General features: G+C 48.8%; 1 protein-coding gene across 13 annotated transcripts in view; it reads right to left on the bottom strand.

Moving 5' to 3' along the window:
• Positions 1-889: 889 nt before the first annotated feature.
• FGFR1 (fibroblast growth factor receptor 1) overlaps positions 890-15,204 on the bottom strand; it is a 46,105-nt gene continuing 31,790 nt past the window's right edge. For 7 of the 13 annotated variants that reach the window (XM_015592885.2, XM_015592887.2, XM_015592889.2 and 4 more), the window contains 15 exons: positions 14,465-14,554; positions 14,021-14,193; positions 12,211-12,334; positions 10,966-11,156; positions 8,933-9,077; positions 6,636-6,838; positions 5,692-5,837; positions 5,341-5,462; positions 4,758-4,868; positions 4,065-4,255; positions 3,133-3,255; positions 2,826-2,896; positions 2,350-2,487; positions 2,053-2,158; positions 890-1,934 (listed from right to left, as the gene is read on the bottom strand). In XM_015592885.2, coding sequence (XP_015448371.1) covers positions 1,758-1,934; positions 2,053-2,158; positions 2,350-2,487; positions 2,826-2,896; positions 3,133-3,255; positions 4,065-4,255; positions 4,758-4,868; positions 5,341-5,462; positions 5,692-5,837; positions 6,636-6,838; positions 8,933-9,077; positions 10,966-11,156; positions 12,211-12,334; positions 14,021-14,193; positions 14,465-14,554 — 2,111 coding nt within the window. In that variant the 3' untranslated portion in view covers positions 890-1,757. The remainder of the gene's footprint in view (positions 1,935-2,052; positions 2,159-2,349; positions 2,488-2,825; positions 2,897-3,132; positions 3,256-4,064; positions 4,256-4,757; positions 4,869-5,340; positions 5,463-5,691; positions 5,838-6,635; positions 6,839-8,932; positions 9,078-10,965; positions 11,157-12,210; positions 12,335-14,020; positions 14,194-14,464; positions 14,555-15,204) is intronic. The other 6 variants (XM_006916294.3, XM_006916292.3, XM_015592886.2 and 3 more) reach the window with 3 other exon arrangements.

Below are 15,204 nucleotides of genomic sequence, written 5' to 3'. Positions count from 1 at the left end.
ACAGAAATTAAAGTGTATTGAACTTTCTTTTGTATTCAGTAGTAATCCAGCAAAAAAGCAAGCTTCCGATATAGAGGTTGAGTAGTAGCAGGTTGAGCACTGAATTCTGAGGAGCCAGGATGCACTTGGTGAATGCAGTGATAACCAGCAGGTGGCAGAGGAAGTAAATTTCCAAGCAGCCAAAAAACAAACATTCAGAGAATTTTTTCCCTTCCCTAAGAGATGGGGTGGAGTTTGTACAGGAAGAACTAAAGGAAGCCAAGATCTGTGATTGTCCCAACACATGTAATCTGGTCACATGGATACAGGAAGACTGGTGTGGGGAAGGACCATGAAAAGAGCAGGCTGGGAAACATGAAGCAAGGGACACGAATGTAAAAGTAGTCTTAAGTGACAAGTTTTCCCTCACATCGCAGCACAGGCAAAACCACGACCACACGGAGGGGGTAGACATATCTGGTTTCGAGTTTCTGCAGGCCCTTGCTGAATAATCCTTAGCTTTCCTCCATCTCTTGGCTCTTCTGAGGTAGGTCCCCAGCTCCCTCTCTGACCCCCTGACCTACGCGACCCCACCAGTTTCCCCTGAGGAAACAATCAATGGTTGAGGGTTGCAGGGCCTTGGCTCTCAGCCCAGTGCCCTCCCCCCACCCCTACCCCGTGCACTGACAGGAGGTTCCTGTCCATTACACAGACTTCTTCTTTTCCTCCCTTTCCAAAAGCATCGGAGAGGTAGGAGGTTTGTCTCAATGTCTCTGTGCAGGACCTAAAAGGAAGAGGTTAGGATGAAACTGCTGGGAATGCGCAGTGCCCTCTGGGCAGACACAGGCCCGGAGCCCATTAGTCTTGCTCCTTTTCGGTGGACATTCTCTTCCTTGTCACACAGCCCATATAAAAATGAAGCAGCAGCAATTTTTATTTGAGGGACCTAAACTGAAAATAGGTTTAGAACATAATTTAAAAAAATAAAACAGCAAAAGTAGCAAAAAATATATGACCTTTTTAAAAACATTTTCCTTTTTTGTTTTTAATATATAGCAACTGATGCCTCCCAGCCACCAGGAGCATCTTACCCAATGGGTAAATCTCTGGTAACGACCCTTTTAAAAAGACATGTAAATATATACTCAGATTTATACACTTTGTGTTTTCTTCATAGCTATGTACAAAGCCCCCAGTTTGGGGCTGGGCCCCAGGGCCACGACACTGCTCCCAGCCTTTGCCTCCCCATCCTCTGGTACCAGGTATTTGGTCAGCAAAGCAAATTAGTATTGGAATTAATAAGCCACTGGCACCATCTATCTGGAGCAGAGGTTGCCTTCAACTGAGGCCTGAAGCACTGATGTCCGCTCACTACTATTGTAGCCCTGAAGACAAGGTGCCTGCCACCGGAACACAGGGGCTTATGGGTTATGGTGAAGCAGACAAAACCAACACAGGAAAGCTCAGTCAGCTCTCGCTGGTATGCCTGCTCACCTCCCACTCCCTAACCCTCCAGGTAATGCCAGGTGGCAGGGAGGGGTCTTGGTCCAACATTTGGAGTAGCCATCAGCAAGTGCCTGCCTCTCTGCTCCTCTCTCCCACAAGCAGGCTGAGAGGAGGAAGAGAGGTGAGCTCAGTGGGGCGAAGGCCTCAGGTAGGCAGCTGGCTCCTGCCAGCAGGAAAGGGACAAAGGGGAGGGCAGTGAGTCCAGCGGGGAGTGGTGGGTGAGGGTTACAGCTGATGATGGAGTTCAGGGAGGGGCAGTGCTGGGGTGCTAGTCAGCGTCGTTTGAGTCCACCATTGGCAAGCTGGGCTGGGTGTCGGGGCAGACAGGGCTCCTCAGGCAACGGCTCATGAGAGAAGACAGAATCCTCCCCTGAGGAGCAGGTAGAGCTTCGGGTGTCGGGAAAGCTGGGAGAGTATTGGTCCAGGGGCATTGACAGGTCCAGATACTCCTGTGATAGAAGAGACAAAACAACAGTGGATCCAGCACTCTCACCCCTGTGGTGGTATTAATTCACAGAGATGTACTTAACTGATGATGACTGAAAATCTAGGATGAGACAGCCTCACCTGGTTGGAGGTCAAGGCCACAATGCGGTCCAGGTCTTCTACCAGCTGCTTGAAGGTAGGTCTTTGAGAGGGTACTGCGTGCCAACAATCCCGCATCATCATGTATCTGCAACAGGATTGTAAGGTCAGGTGAAGAAAGATGTAAGTGAGATTAAAAAATCTCATCGTGGCGGTACTGTGGGAGAAATGACCAGGAAGGGCTGCTTTATCTAGCTAAACACTTCTTTCTTCTCTTCCCACCATGCTCATTCTACCCAAGGGCCTAGCTCAGGACCTCCGGCATCTTCTCATGCTTACAGTTCATTGGTGCAGTTACTGGGCTTGTCCATACGATGACCCTCCTTCAGCAGCTTGAAAAGCTCCTCCACAGGCACGCCAGGATATGGGGAACCACCCAGAGTGAAGATTTCCCACAGAAGCACCCCAAAAGACCACCTGTGGATGAGCACAGAGCCCCTGGGTGTTATGAGCACAGAGGTAGGCCAACCTAGAGTTCTTTCCATCTCTCTTTCAGCAGTATATCAGAATCTCACCCCGAACCTACCCTCCCCAACGCAAATCTTTAATTCCGAGGAGCATAGCAGGAGACAGTGCAGAGAACAGATCAGCCTTTTGTCCCCCAGGAACAAAGTGAATGGATACAGACAATGTTTTGTTTTTTTCTCTTTGAGATGGAAGGAGACCCTTTTTGATCCAGAGGGGAAGACAGGACCCTACCATACTGGACATTTTCTGTCCCAAATATCCCTGGCAATTGCCCATTTCAAACTCACACATCACTCTGGTGGGTGTAGATCCGGTCAAACAATGCCTCAGGTGCCATCCACTTCACAGGCAGTCGGCCCTGCAAGCAGTACGGGGAGATTGGGGGTGGCCGCAGGCAGGGCAACAAGGGAGTAAGGAGGGTACATGCAGGGCTGGACTTGGGAAGGAGTGTGCATATTCAGCGCATCCCACCACACAGTTTCTCAGGCAAAGCAACCTGCACTGGGTCACAGCAGAGAAATCTAAGTGGGAGAAAACCTGCCTGGCAGAGTCCTGGGCAGAAGACATGCACCTAGTGGCCTTGTCAGCACTTACATTGGTTGTCTTTTTGTAGTAGTCAATGTGGTGAATGTCTCGAGCTAGGCCAAAGTCTGCGATCTTCATCACATTGTCCTCCGTCACCAGGACATTCCTGGCAGCCAGGTCTCGGTGTATGCACTATGGAGAGAGGAGGGGAGGCCGGGGGAGGGAGAGATGAGAGGAGAGTGGGATGCAGGTGAGGGGGGTGCATGAAGATATGTATTAGTGTCCAGCTGCCTGAGTCACTCTGTACTCCAGCACTCACTTTACAGCTGGTAGGCAAGCCCACTTACCTCCCAGGCCTTCTCCGGCCATACTACTCACCACATGAACATTCTAGTTCCCTGCTAGAATGTCCCTCTCCTCAACTTCAAACCCAGCCATTCAGACACCTCCAGCTCTAGGACTTTCAATCATGTTAGCAAACCCTCTGTATCTGCCTCCTTTCCTGGTCTTTCCAACTCTTAGCTTTGGATTTGTACCCGGAAAGGCTGAACTTTTCTGTTTATGTCCACTCTGTATAGGTGTATGCTGTATGCTCTCAAGCCCTGTCTCCCCAGGTACAGCATATCCACACTGGGTTGGGGCCCGAATAAAACCAGCATTTACTGAGCACCAAATATTAAACTTAACACTCTCATACAACTTCATTTTATTCCTAAAACCATTCTTATTTTATACTTGAAGAAACAGAAAATATTAACTAGCTGCCTGAGGCTACACAGAAAGTGGCAGTGCACAGATTTGGACCTAACTCAGTCTGACTCCCAAGGCCACAAAGCTACACTGGCTCTCCTGACTCTGACGTTTCCTGAGAGCCTAAGAAAGCACAGGTAGTCAGTGCTCAATATGTCTGTGACTCCACCGAAAGACAGCCATACGCTTCAGTACAAGGAGGGCTCTGTTCCCACCCTGACTTCACCCAGGGGAGCTGTCAGGTGATGCACCTTTTTGGAGGCGAGATATTCCATGCCTCGGGCCACCTGATAGGCACAGGATACCAGGTCCTTGGAGGAGAGCTGCTCCTCTGGGTTGTGGCTGGGATTGTAACAGTATTCCAGCCCAGGAGGCCTCCGGGCCTGCAGGTACTCCCGTAGGTTGCCCTTGGAGGCATATTCCACGATGACGTACAAAGGACCTGAAGCATGAGGATGAAGAGGCCATCAGGGCAGGCAGGCCAGTAAGCAGGTTGCGCCTCACCTCAAGGAAACCCCACCCCCAATGGCATATCCTAACCTAACCTCCCCTCCCCTTTAGGGGACCAGGGAAATTCATTCCACTGCTCAAACAGAGGGAAATCATTCTTCCCAGCACAGTCCAGAAAGTTCCCGAACAGAGTTGGGGGTAGAAGCCCTAATCTTCCGTTACTATCTACACAGTGTCTGTGAATCTTGGCACCCGTATTCTCAGATGAACACCAATGGGCATCAGCCCAGACCCCAAGAAATGCATTGCAATTGCTGCTAAACCTGCCTCTCTCCTTACTCCAGTTCCCTAACATGGTTCAGAGAAGCCTGATCACTGGTACCCGTTCACTATCTTCTCCTTGACAGACACTATTAGTTGAACAGCAGGCCCGGCTTCCCATCTGAGACCCCACCCCAAATAGGGTGGGAATGCTGGCCTGGCTTAGTGCCTACCGTCCTGTGTGCAGGCCCCCAGCAGGTTGATGATGTTCTTGTGTTTCCCAATCATCTTCATCATCTCCATTTCTGAGATCAGGTCTGACAGGTCTTTCTCCGTTGCATCCGCTTTGTATACAAACCAGAGAAAGGGATGATATTTACTTGGGAAGGGAGGGCAACAAGAGAAAAGCTAAGGGACAAGGGATGAGGTGGATGCCCAAGGAATCCTGTTTCCCCTGGAGTGGCTTCTCTTTTCCCCTTTTCACTTTCAAATTTATTTTCCCTTCCCTCTCATGACAGCTGTTGTTGCAATATGTGGTAATGAGTGGGGCAGAGGACACAGTAAGGAAAATCAGCTAGTGATGGAATCTAGAATAAACACCCGACCACAACCCAGGCTGATCCCAAGGCACAAAGTGAAATTATGGCAACCTCAGGATGCGGGACGCCCCTTCTACTCCCAGGTAACCCTAGGCAGGCTGTGCAGCAGGTGTAAGCAAAGAAAGAGCACCAGAGAAGGTGTTCTGTTTGGCCCGGGACCCACAGTTCGCTTGGCAAGGAAAGGGATCATTTTTGTAAGGTCAGAAACTTCACTTACACTTCAACATCTTCACAGCCACTTTGGTCACACGGTTGGGTTTGTCCTTGTCCAGCCCAATGGCCTCCGCCAACACCACCTGCCCAAAGCAGCCCTCTCCTAGGGGTTTGCCTAAAACCAGTCTTTTGGGGAAACAAAGGGCGGTGTAAGTTGGGGTGGGTAGAGTTCAAACTTTGAGAGGACATTCCATCTCCACCTTTCCATATTTCACCCAACTGCGAGTGGGAAGTGAAAAAGCTTCTAGACCCATCTGGTACACCTTCATTCCCCAGATGGTCTCAGTATAGACAACTCCCATCATTAGAATAACAAGCAGGGGACTTCTTCATAAATTGAGAGTTAGAATATTACCTATCTCGAGGCAGCTCCCAGCGGGGGTCTTCGGGAAGCTCATATTCAGAAACTCCAGCCAGCATTGGGGTGCCACTGGAGGAGAGACGTGAGGGCCGGACCAGCAGAACCCCAGAGTTCATGGATGCGCTGGAGTCAGCCGACACCTACAGGGAAGCGTGGGGTCACCTTTCTAGCAAGGAGACGGGGAGAGGTACGGATTCTTCCAATTCCTAGCCAGGGCTTTTCACCAATGGCAGAGGTAATATATATGTTACTTGATGTTCCTTCCCTAGCACAGAGTGGCAGAAAGAGCACAAGAGGCCAGAAGGTTTAAGGCCTAAAACGGACTGCTTTTTGCCACTGTCTAGCCTTTAACATGAACAGACCATGTGTGCCTCTTCCAGACTGACATTTTATAACTTATCATTGCAATAACAGCTCTATTTTGTCCCGATTCTTTGTGAAAACCCCACTTGCGATTACGGATTCCTAACTCCCAAAGCACCTCCCGGAATTAGTACAGTTCTGCATGGATGTTCCTCCTCTCACACGCCTTCACCTTCTGTTCCATTTTCTTGGTGGAGGGGAGGGTGGGCACACAGGAGAGAGGGCATCTTGGGACCTGACTCAGGTCTTCCTCTCTATTCTGTCTTCACACCTCTAACTGGGACAGTTTGAACTCACAATATCCCTTGCACATTCAATCCAGCTAGGACTTTCTCTCAATCCACGTGCCAGGTTACATTGGGCACATGGAATTCATGGACTAGAACAGCCGGAAACCCAACTCTGGAGCACATGGGCAGGACATTCCACTGCCCGAGCCCAGAAGCCAGAAAGCAAAGTCGTAGCAGTAGGCTGGGGACACTGGAAAGGCCGGACATTAGCAGGCCCTGGAGAAGCCCCCGGGGGGCACAAGGAGAGAAGGTGATGCAGAGCGTGCAAATCCCCTATCTACTTTCTGTTACCTGTCTGCGCAGAGGGATGCTTTTGGCCAGCTTGTGCACAGCCATCTGACTGTGGAAGTCACTCTTCTTGGTGCCACTCTTCATCTTGTAGATGATGACAGACCCCACCATGCAGGAGATGAGGAAGGCTCCCGTGCAGTAGATGATGATCTCCAGGTACAGGGGTGAGGTCATCACCGCCGGTCTCTCCTCCAGGGCTGAGTCAGTGTGAACAGGGTGTTAGTAGGCTCTGGAGACCCAGCCCACTAGGGTCCCTAGCTCCTAGCTCCATAAGAAAAACAACACCTGTCTCCTTTTTTCTGGGAATCTTTAGGGCAGAGAAGAACCAAGTCAGGTTCCTAGCTAGGACTTGGGTTCTGGCACTGAGCAGATCAGACATCTTGTTCTTTGAGGCTTCCTTATCCTGACTCAAATCCCCTAAGAGGGATCGACTAGAACTATTTTGCTACATGGGGCCCGTTATCATTAATTCAGGAGCCCTTCTTGCTCAGCTGGATTGCTGGGCTAGACAGGTACAAGGTATCCTGCAAGGGACAACTAAGAAGTCCCTTCTTCTGAATGCCTATCTCAGCCTCCACATGGAAACATGGCCCTTCACTGCAATGCCTTATCACTGTGTGCATACACCTATCACACAGGGACAGATAAACCATTTTATGAGTCTTTTGTTCTGACAGTCCATGAAAGCTGGGATGGTGCCTTGTTAATTTCTGGAGGCCATAGCACCTGGCATATAGTGGTACTCACAGAATGAGGACAAATGAGGGCAGGAGGAAAAGGTGTGTCTGTGTCCTGACTTAATATCTCACCTTTGTCACGTCAGACATGTAAATATTTACACCTAGCCAAACCACAGGCCAAACTGACTTAATTTCTAAACATGTCTGGACTGCTTGAGATTAAAAATATAAACATCTTTTCAGTTCTTAAGAATTCTACTCATAGGCCTTAACTCCTAAAGCTGAAGAAGGAAATGGGGGTGGGGAGGGGTCATGTTTTATTCTTTCCTCCTATCTTCCACTTAGAATTCACCCCATTCCCACAGAAGCCCATCCATTCAATCCACCATTCCTTTCCACATGAGAGACTGGGAGCATTTACGTCCAGCCTCAGAGTACCGGCTTCACAGAACACTCCATCCCCACCAATGTGAACATCCCTCTTCCTTCCACAGCCTTGCTCCCAACCCTCCCCTTTAAAAATCCCCAGCCAGCCACGGAGGCAGATACCCTGGAGACCTCACCCCAAGATACAAGGGGTGTCACCCCGACTGAGTTCCAAGGGAACTTCTGGGGCCTGACAAGATGACAGCAGAGCTGATAACAAGGAGAAGTGTTTGTTTTTCTCTTTCCCCAGTGTTAAGAAACGAAGACAACTGAGAGGGAGCACACACGGGACAGACAGTGACAATGCTAAAAACAGAACACTTCTCTGCCTCAAGCAGGGGTGTTATCAGACCCTGTTGGGCAAGCAGGGCAGAAGAGGAGAGAGAAGAGAGGGCAGTGTCAGCAGCAACAAGAACAGCACAGCACCCAGACCCACATGCAGGACCCTCAAAGAGGCAGCGACCACTAGCTCTGGCCCTGCAGTCACCAGCCCACCACCCTGAGCAGGCTGCAGGCTCCTTCCTTCCCGGCCCAACACATAGACCTCCACTCTTGGGACAGAAGAAACATCAGTAGCCAAAAAAGGATAAATAGGTACCATCCACCAGCTGCAGCTACCTGAGACAGGCCTTACTTAAAGCAGCTCAAGTCTACTGGTCTCCGTAGAACCTCTCTGAGACCAGAGGATGGCCGTATAGAAGGTGTGGGGGGTGGAGGGGGGTGGAGGCTGGCAATGCTAGCAAGCAGCAAGCCCCTCTTTACACGGTGCCTCCATTCAGTTAAAGAAGGAGTGGGGCCCTTCCTGAGACATTTGGGGCTGGCAAAAAGGGATCAGAAAAATCAGGGATGGCTGCTAGACCCAAGGATGGAAGGAGCCTGCCCTGGAGGACAGCCTGGCTGCAGGTTAAACCCAGATCCCATGCATGCATTGGATTGGCCAAGGGGAGAGCCAGATGCAGATGTACAGGTGGGAGGCCTCTGTGTTTCTGCAAAACGAGGAAAGCTCCTGTGTGAGCTGAGAGGAACTAACCCGCAAGGGTGGAGAAATTGCTGGAGCCATCCATTGGCCCACAGACCCCGTTCCTCTACCTCTCCTGGCTCTGTGTCTCCCCCAGTCCCGCAATGCATGGTCCCCCCGTGCCCATGGCGAGGGCAGGACATCGAGAGGAGAAGTACAGTGTATACCTTCCAGAACGGTCAACCATGCAGAGTGATGGGAGAGTCCGATAGAGTTACCCGCCAAGCACGTATACTCCCCCGCGTCCTCAAAGGAGACATTCCTTAAGTGAAGCACTTCCATCTCTTTGTCGGTGGTATTAACTCCGGCAGTCTAGAAGAGACAATGGAAGCAAAATGGACAAGCATAGGACATGAGACCTCTAGAGACACAGAGAAAGGGAGTGAGAAAGAGAAGGGAGAAAAAAAAAAACAGAGGAAGAGACGCTCCCCAGTGTCTCCTTTGCAACAACGAACAGACAAAAACCACCAGGCAGCGAGACCTGTTAGAGAGAGAGACCCTGAGGGAGGAACTCCGGCAGACCTGAGACAACAAGGGCTGGTTATGACCCTTCACCAGACGTTGGCAGCCCCTGGCCCATCCAAGCATGCGGGCGGTGGGCAGCATGGAGAAATGGGGACCGGCGGGCAGGGGGGCTGTTTGGTTTCAGGTAAAGAAAGTCAGAGGGCACACACAGGAGGGATGGAAGGGTGCTGTAGTTACACACACACACACACACACACACAGAGTCTAAGGATGGTGGTTTACAAAGGAACACCTGGTACCTTCTCATACCCACCACTCAAACCTTCAGTCTGAAGTATCATTCAAAACACAGCAAGACTGTCCCCATGAATGTACACGAAGCCAAGGAACACACAGAAGGCACAAAGGGAGCAGATACCAACACAATACCAAACCAAACAGCCTCCCAGGCCGGGTATTTTTCCATGGCTCTGGGCACTAGAAATATAGCAGGATAACAGGGAGAGTTGGGCGCTGGCTTCCCCACCTGCCCCAGCAGCTTGGGGCCAAAATCAAACTCCCAGCACAGGGCCCCATCCATCTCCCCGTTACCTTTTGCCACAGGTCTGGTGACAGTGAGCCACGCAGACTGGTTAGCTTCACCAATATAATTGGAAACCTTACACACATACTCCCCGCTCTGGGCCTCTGTCACATTGAACAGGGTCAGCACTTCCGCATCCGAGCTATTAATCCCCGAATGCTGGAACAAACCAACGACACGCCAGTCAGTTGGGCAAACACTGAGATGTGCCCATACTTTGCTCTCACGTAATGTGAAGGCAGGTAGCTAAGGCAAGGAAGACGTTAAGTGAGATTTATCATCTTTCCCTTTTTAGGAGGCTGAAACAAGTTGGCTTTAAAATCCAAAGGATTTGACTGCAAAATAACTTAAAAAAAATAACTGCCCCCATCAAACATTCTGTACTAAACCCACTCTTCCAGGACTAGGGCAGAGATTGTGAATGGCCAGAAACAGTGGCCAAGGTCTAAGGTCATGGTCCCATTTCCTAGACAGTGGTTTCAGCACCGAAGCAAAGAGGAAGGATGGCCAATAAATCTCTGGGACAGCCAAGCCAGGGGAGGGTGAGGTCTAACTCTGGGACCAGGAGGTAAACCACTTTCCCAGCTTCTGGTTACTTCCTGCAGCAAGATCCACTGGAGAATTAGGCAATTACCTTCCCTGGATTAATGAAGCATTCAGGGACAATCAAATGTCTGGGAGTGAGAGGAAAAAGAAAGAACATGCCATTACTCCCGATACTATTTAGAATTTACCTATGGCATTGCTTTCCTAACTCCTCCTGAGCGGTGCCCTTATCATTCACTCCACTTGCCAGAAAAAATATGACTTGGGAAGCAGGGTAGAGACTAGGAAACACTTGCTGGAAAGGCTTTGATCCTGGGCAAGGGAAAAAGCAGGAGTCCAAAGGCTTTCCTTGAGTAGCTGACCCAAAAGCCTGAGCAAAGTCACTCTCAAAGCTCTTTAGAAACCAGCAATGCCCACCTACCTCCCATTGCACCGCCACTCTATGACCTGTCGCTAGTCCTGGGGAATGTGATTAGTCCCTATGTAAGATGGGAACGTGTGCCTGAAGGGTAAGGGATGAGTCCCAGTCATGGGCACTGAGGGTGAACACAGCAACTTGGTCTCCTTCCCAGCACCCAGCCCACAGAGACTGGGAGCCAAGATTACCTTCAAGATCTGGACATAAGGCAGGTTGTCTGGACCAATCTTACTCCCATTCACCTCGATGTGCTTTAGCCACTGGATGTGGGGCTGTGGGTCACTGTACACTTTACACATGAACTCCACATTGCTGCCCAGGGCCACTGTTTTGTTGGCAGGCAACCCTGCCTGCAGGATGGGCCGGTGAGGGGACCGCTCTGTGGAGGAAGGGAGAGGAGAGTCTTGTCAGGCCCTGTGATAGCCCGCTCCTGGCTGGGATGCTGACAGAGGGAATCCCAAAGACCACAAAGAGAAGGGCACTCCCCACTTGGCTTTCCCTGTGTTGGGCAGTGCACTGCCCGGTCCCTCTGCTGAGCCCCTTGAACGGGAGGTGAGAGAAGGGACACCCTCTCCTCAGGCCCTAGGCTATTAGGAACCTCTTTTCCAAGGCAAGGCCTCCGTATTTATAGGCAAAAGAAGTCTCCCTTGCCATATAACTTAGTCACACACTCAGACCGAACTTTCCTTACCTACGGTTACAGAGTCACTTAGATTCTTGTTGTTCAAAGTGTGATCCAAGAGCAACAGCCCAGCATCACCTAGGAGCTTGTTAGAAATGGCAAACTGCAGGCTCAACACCACAACTCCTGAACCAGAAGTTTCTTTTAGACTATCTCCTCAAAACCAAGACAGAATGCTGGATACGAAACTCTACTTTAAGATATCTATAGATTGAGATTCAGAATGTCTAGAACGAATAGGCTGCAGTAACAGCGCCTGGCGTCTCATGCGATGCCCTGGAGTCAGCATGGGTCTGGAGTTGTGCATTAACTAGGCGTCTGACCACACCGAGCCTCTATTTGCTCTTTTCTAGAGTGGGAATAATGGTACCTTCATTGCAGGGGTGCCATGAGAATTGCAGGTGATATGTTTAAAGTGCCTAGCATACTGTTGGCATTCATGAAGCAATAGTTACTATTATGTTGAATTTAACACCACTATTCCAGTCACCTCTTACAGGAGAGACTATCATCAGCGCCTTTCACTTGAACAATGAGTCGTTAGCACTATCTGATCTTCTCAACTCTATTTCCAGATAAGAAAAGCTGAAGCACAAAAAAGGAAAGTGACTTGCTTAAAGTGACAGAGCGATTCCCTGCCAACACCACCCTAACTCTATCCCTAACTAAACCTGGACCCCGTCGCTGTTTTCTCAAAGCCCCTGCTCTCTTCCCTCTAACCTCCTGCTCCTTTCGCCACTTGCATTCTTACCCACGACATCAAGCTGGTAGGTATGGTTGATGCTGCCATACTCATTCTCCACAATGCAGGTGTAATTGCCCTTGTCAGAAGGCACGACGGAGTCCATTATGATACTCCAGGTGGCATAACGGACCTGAGGGGAAACATGTCAAAGGGCTCCATTGAGAGTCTGGAGAAAAATGCAGGCAGAAGCCACCTGGCAGTGTTAGCGTCCTGTGGCACTTACTCTCCAGCCCGAGCACAGAGCACACCACCTGTGCGCACTGCGAGACATGGCCTGCCTACCCCCCAGCCCATTCGCATGCTGGAAAACACACATTAGGCAAACTCGGTGTGAAGAACTCTGGATGTCTGCCTGTAACAGCGAATGCCATTTGTGAGCTGGACAAATGTGCCTTCAGCACTCTCTCAAAAAAAAACCAGGAAACTTTCTCAACTCTACACCTTATCCAAACTATTCCTGTGCCAGAATGGCTCCCCACTAAGAGTCTGGCCTTTCTGCCCTTGATATCTCATTTCGAAAACCATCTCTTCTGGCCCAGTCTGTAGTCAAAATTGTTCTCACTAACGCTCTATACCTCTAATGAAGCGCTGGCCACAGCCTGCTTTTCATGACAGTGCTCACGGACATCTGCCCTCCTACGAGACTGGCAGTACTGTCTTGTACCACTCATAGCATGGTGCCTCGCATATAGTAAGTGTCTGGTGAATTAATTTAAAATGTTTCCATATTTTTTCTGATCTCCTGCTTTTCTTACACAAGATAAAATGAGAAAAGAGCAGCTAAATGAGATGGGAGAGAAACAGGGACTAAAGGGCTGATCAGAGACTCTAAAGAAGGTATTCCAATGAAAATGTTCTTCCTACAATGTAAATGGGCAAAGAACATGAAAGGAAATGGAAGGCGTTTATTAACGTCTGAAAATTCTAAGTCTGTTAATAAGCAAAACAATGCACAAGAGAATAATGAGATGCTTTCATCCATCAAATCTGTTGGCAAATATAGTGAGCTTATCATTCTCATACTCTGTTAGGGGAGGGCGAATTAGTTTTCTTTTTTAAGAAAGTAATTGTAACCACAATAAAGTAAAATTTAAAAATAAAATAAAACCAGAACCAACTCATTATCTGCATCATCCTTCCTTAGAGCAAATATCACAATGAAATTTTATGTTTTCCCATTGTACTTTGAATTGTCTTGGCTAGTATACTTTCTAGAAAGACATGTGTTCAAGAAATGCTCATGTAATAAATGAATAAGTGAATGAATAAATAAAATTATCTAATTACCAGGAAAAAAAGAGTAATTGGGTAATATTTATCAAGAGCTTAAAAAAATGCTTATATACTAGTAACTTCACTTCTAACAATTTGTCCTAAAGAAGAACATTTAAAAAATTCTAACAAAAATATAAGTACAAAGATAGTTCACTGTAACATTAATTACAATATTGAAAAGCTAGAAAATAAAAAGCACAAAACAGTTCATCAAATTATGGGATATTCTGATAATGGAATATTATGAAGCAATGAAAAATTAGCTCCCAAATCTGTGGCAAAATATTCATGTTATAATGTCAAGTGCCAAGATAAGAAACTACATACACGACATAATCAACTATCTAAAAACCACATACAAAGAAAAGAGACAGAAAAATTTAAACTTTATTTGCACTACTTTATATTGGAAAATTTTCTAAAATGTATTGCTTTTATAGTTAGAAAGTACTATTTGAAATAATTAAAGACATGTAATAAGGATTTTCAAAGTTAGCTTCTCCCATGCCTCCTACTCTAACGTTCGTATATACACACGCACCTTGTAGCCGCCAATCCTGTGGTCAGGTTTAAACTCCTTGCCATTTTTCAGCCAGCGCAGTGTGGGGTTAGGAGTCCCACTGGAAGGGCATTTAAACTTCACTGTCTTGGCAGCTGGCACTGCATGCAGTTTTTTTTCCATCTTTTCTGGGGACGTCCAGTATGGAGCCACGGCTATCCAGGGAAAGCCAAGAGAGACAGGCAGGGGGCTGGTCAGGCTCAGGAGCAATAGCCCAGGTCAGGAGCTGGAGGCCCCTGCCCAACTTCCCAACGACTGTGAACTATGTCCCCACTGATCAGGATGCCTGAGGGAATCCCATTGGCAAGCACGACGAGCCCACATGCCCACTCCTCCTCCCATTCTCCAATCAGCTGAGCCACTCCCTTCCCGCCCAAACCCAACAGCCAGGTCCGAAGGGTGGTAACGTAGGAAACAGTGTCTCACGCATACGGTTTGGTTTGGTGTTATCTGTCTCTTTCTCCTCTGAAGAGGAGTCATCATCGTCATCATCATCCTCTGAGGAAGGGAGAGCATCTATGGGAAGGAGAAAGGGGCAGTGAGGTCCCTCCGAGGGAAGGGGGCTCTCTAGATTTCCATCCTTATCGACAGCCACCCCCTAAATATAAAGGCCAACCCACTTATCGATGAACACGGACTCCCTCCCCACACTGACTTCCAGGCCCACTCTTCCCTTGGTGACTGTCTCTCGGTGGGATAAAAACAGTTCATTAAGTATTGAATGCACTATGCTTGCCACCTTCTTTCCCCAACCCAAAGAACTGCCCCTCTCTGTCCAGATGTCACTACACTGGGCAGTTCCTCTTTCATTTGATTCTACCCTTCACTCAGAGACTCTCCCCACTTATGGTACCACCTGGTTGCACTGGGTCTCAGAACGAGCACCCAGGGAACCTGCATCCTCCTTTGGCCTGCTAACCTTTGAGAAATCCAGACAGAACTAGGCACACTGAGGCCAGAAGCTATTTCCAAAGCCATGGGCTGAACGACCTACAGTCAGACTTTTCCTAGTATGCATCTGGTAAGGTTTAGAAGCTGCCGTTCTTAACCAGAGCTGATAGGGAGGCCACTACACAGTCCATAGCTGCCAACACCTCTCCCCAAGTATCCGCCCCTTTTAAGAGGCTTGACATGCATGTGGTCACCAATCAGGGTTCCTGCCAGGT

Source organism: Pteropus alecto, unplaced genomic scaffold (genome assembly GCF_000325575.1).
Source record: "Pteropus alecto unplaced genomic scaffold, ASM32557v1 scaffold24, whole genome shotgun sequence".
Taxonomy (NCBI): Eukaryota; Metazoa; Chordata; class Mammalia; order Chiroptera; family Pteropodidae; genus Pteropus; species Pteropus alecto.
The sequence above is the reverse complement of the archived record's forward strand: the minus strand, read 5'-3'. Positions and strand labels throughout refer to the sequence as shown.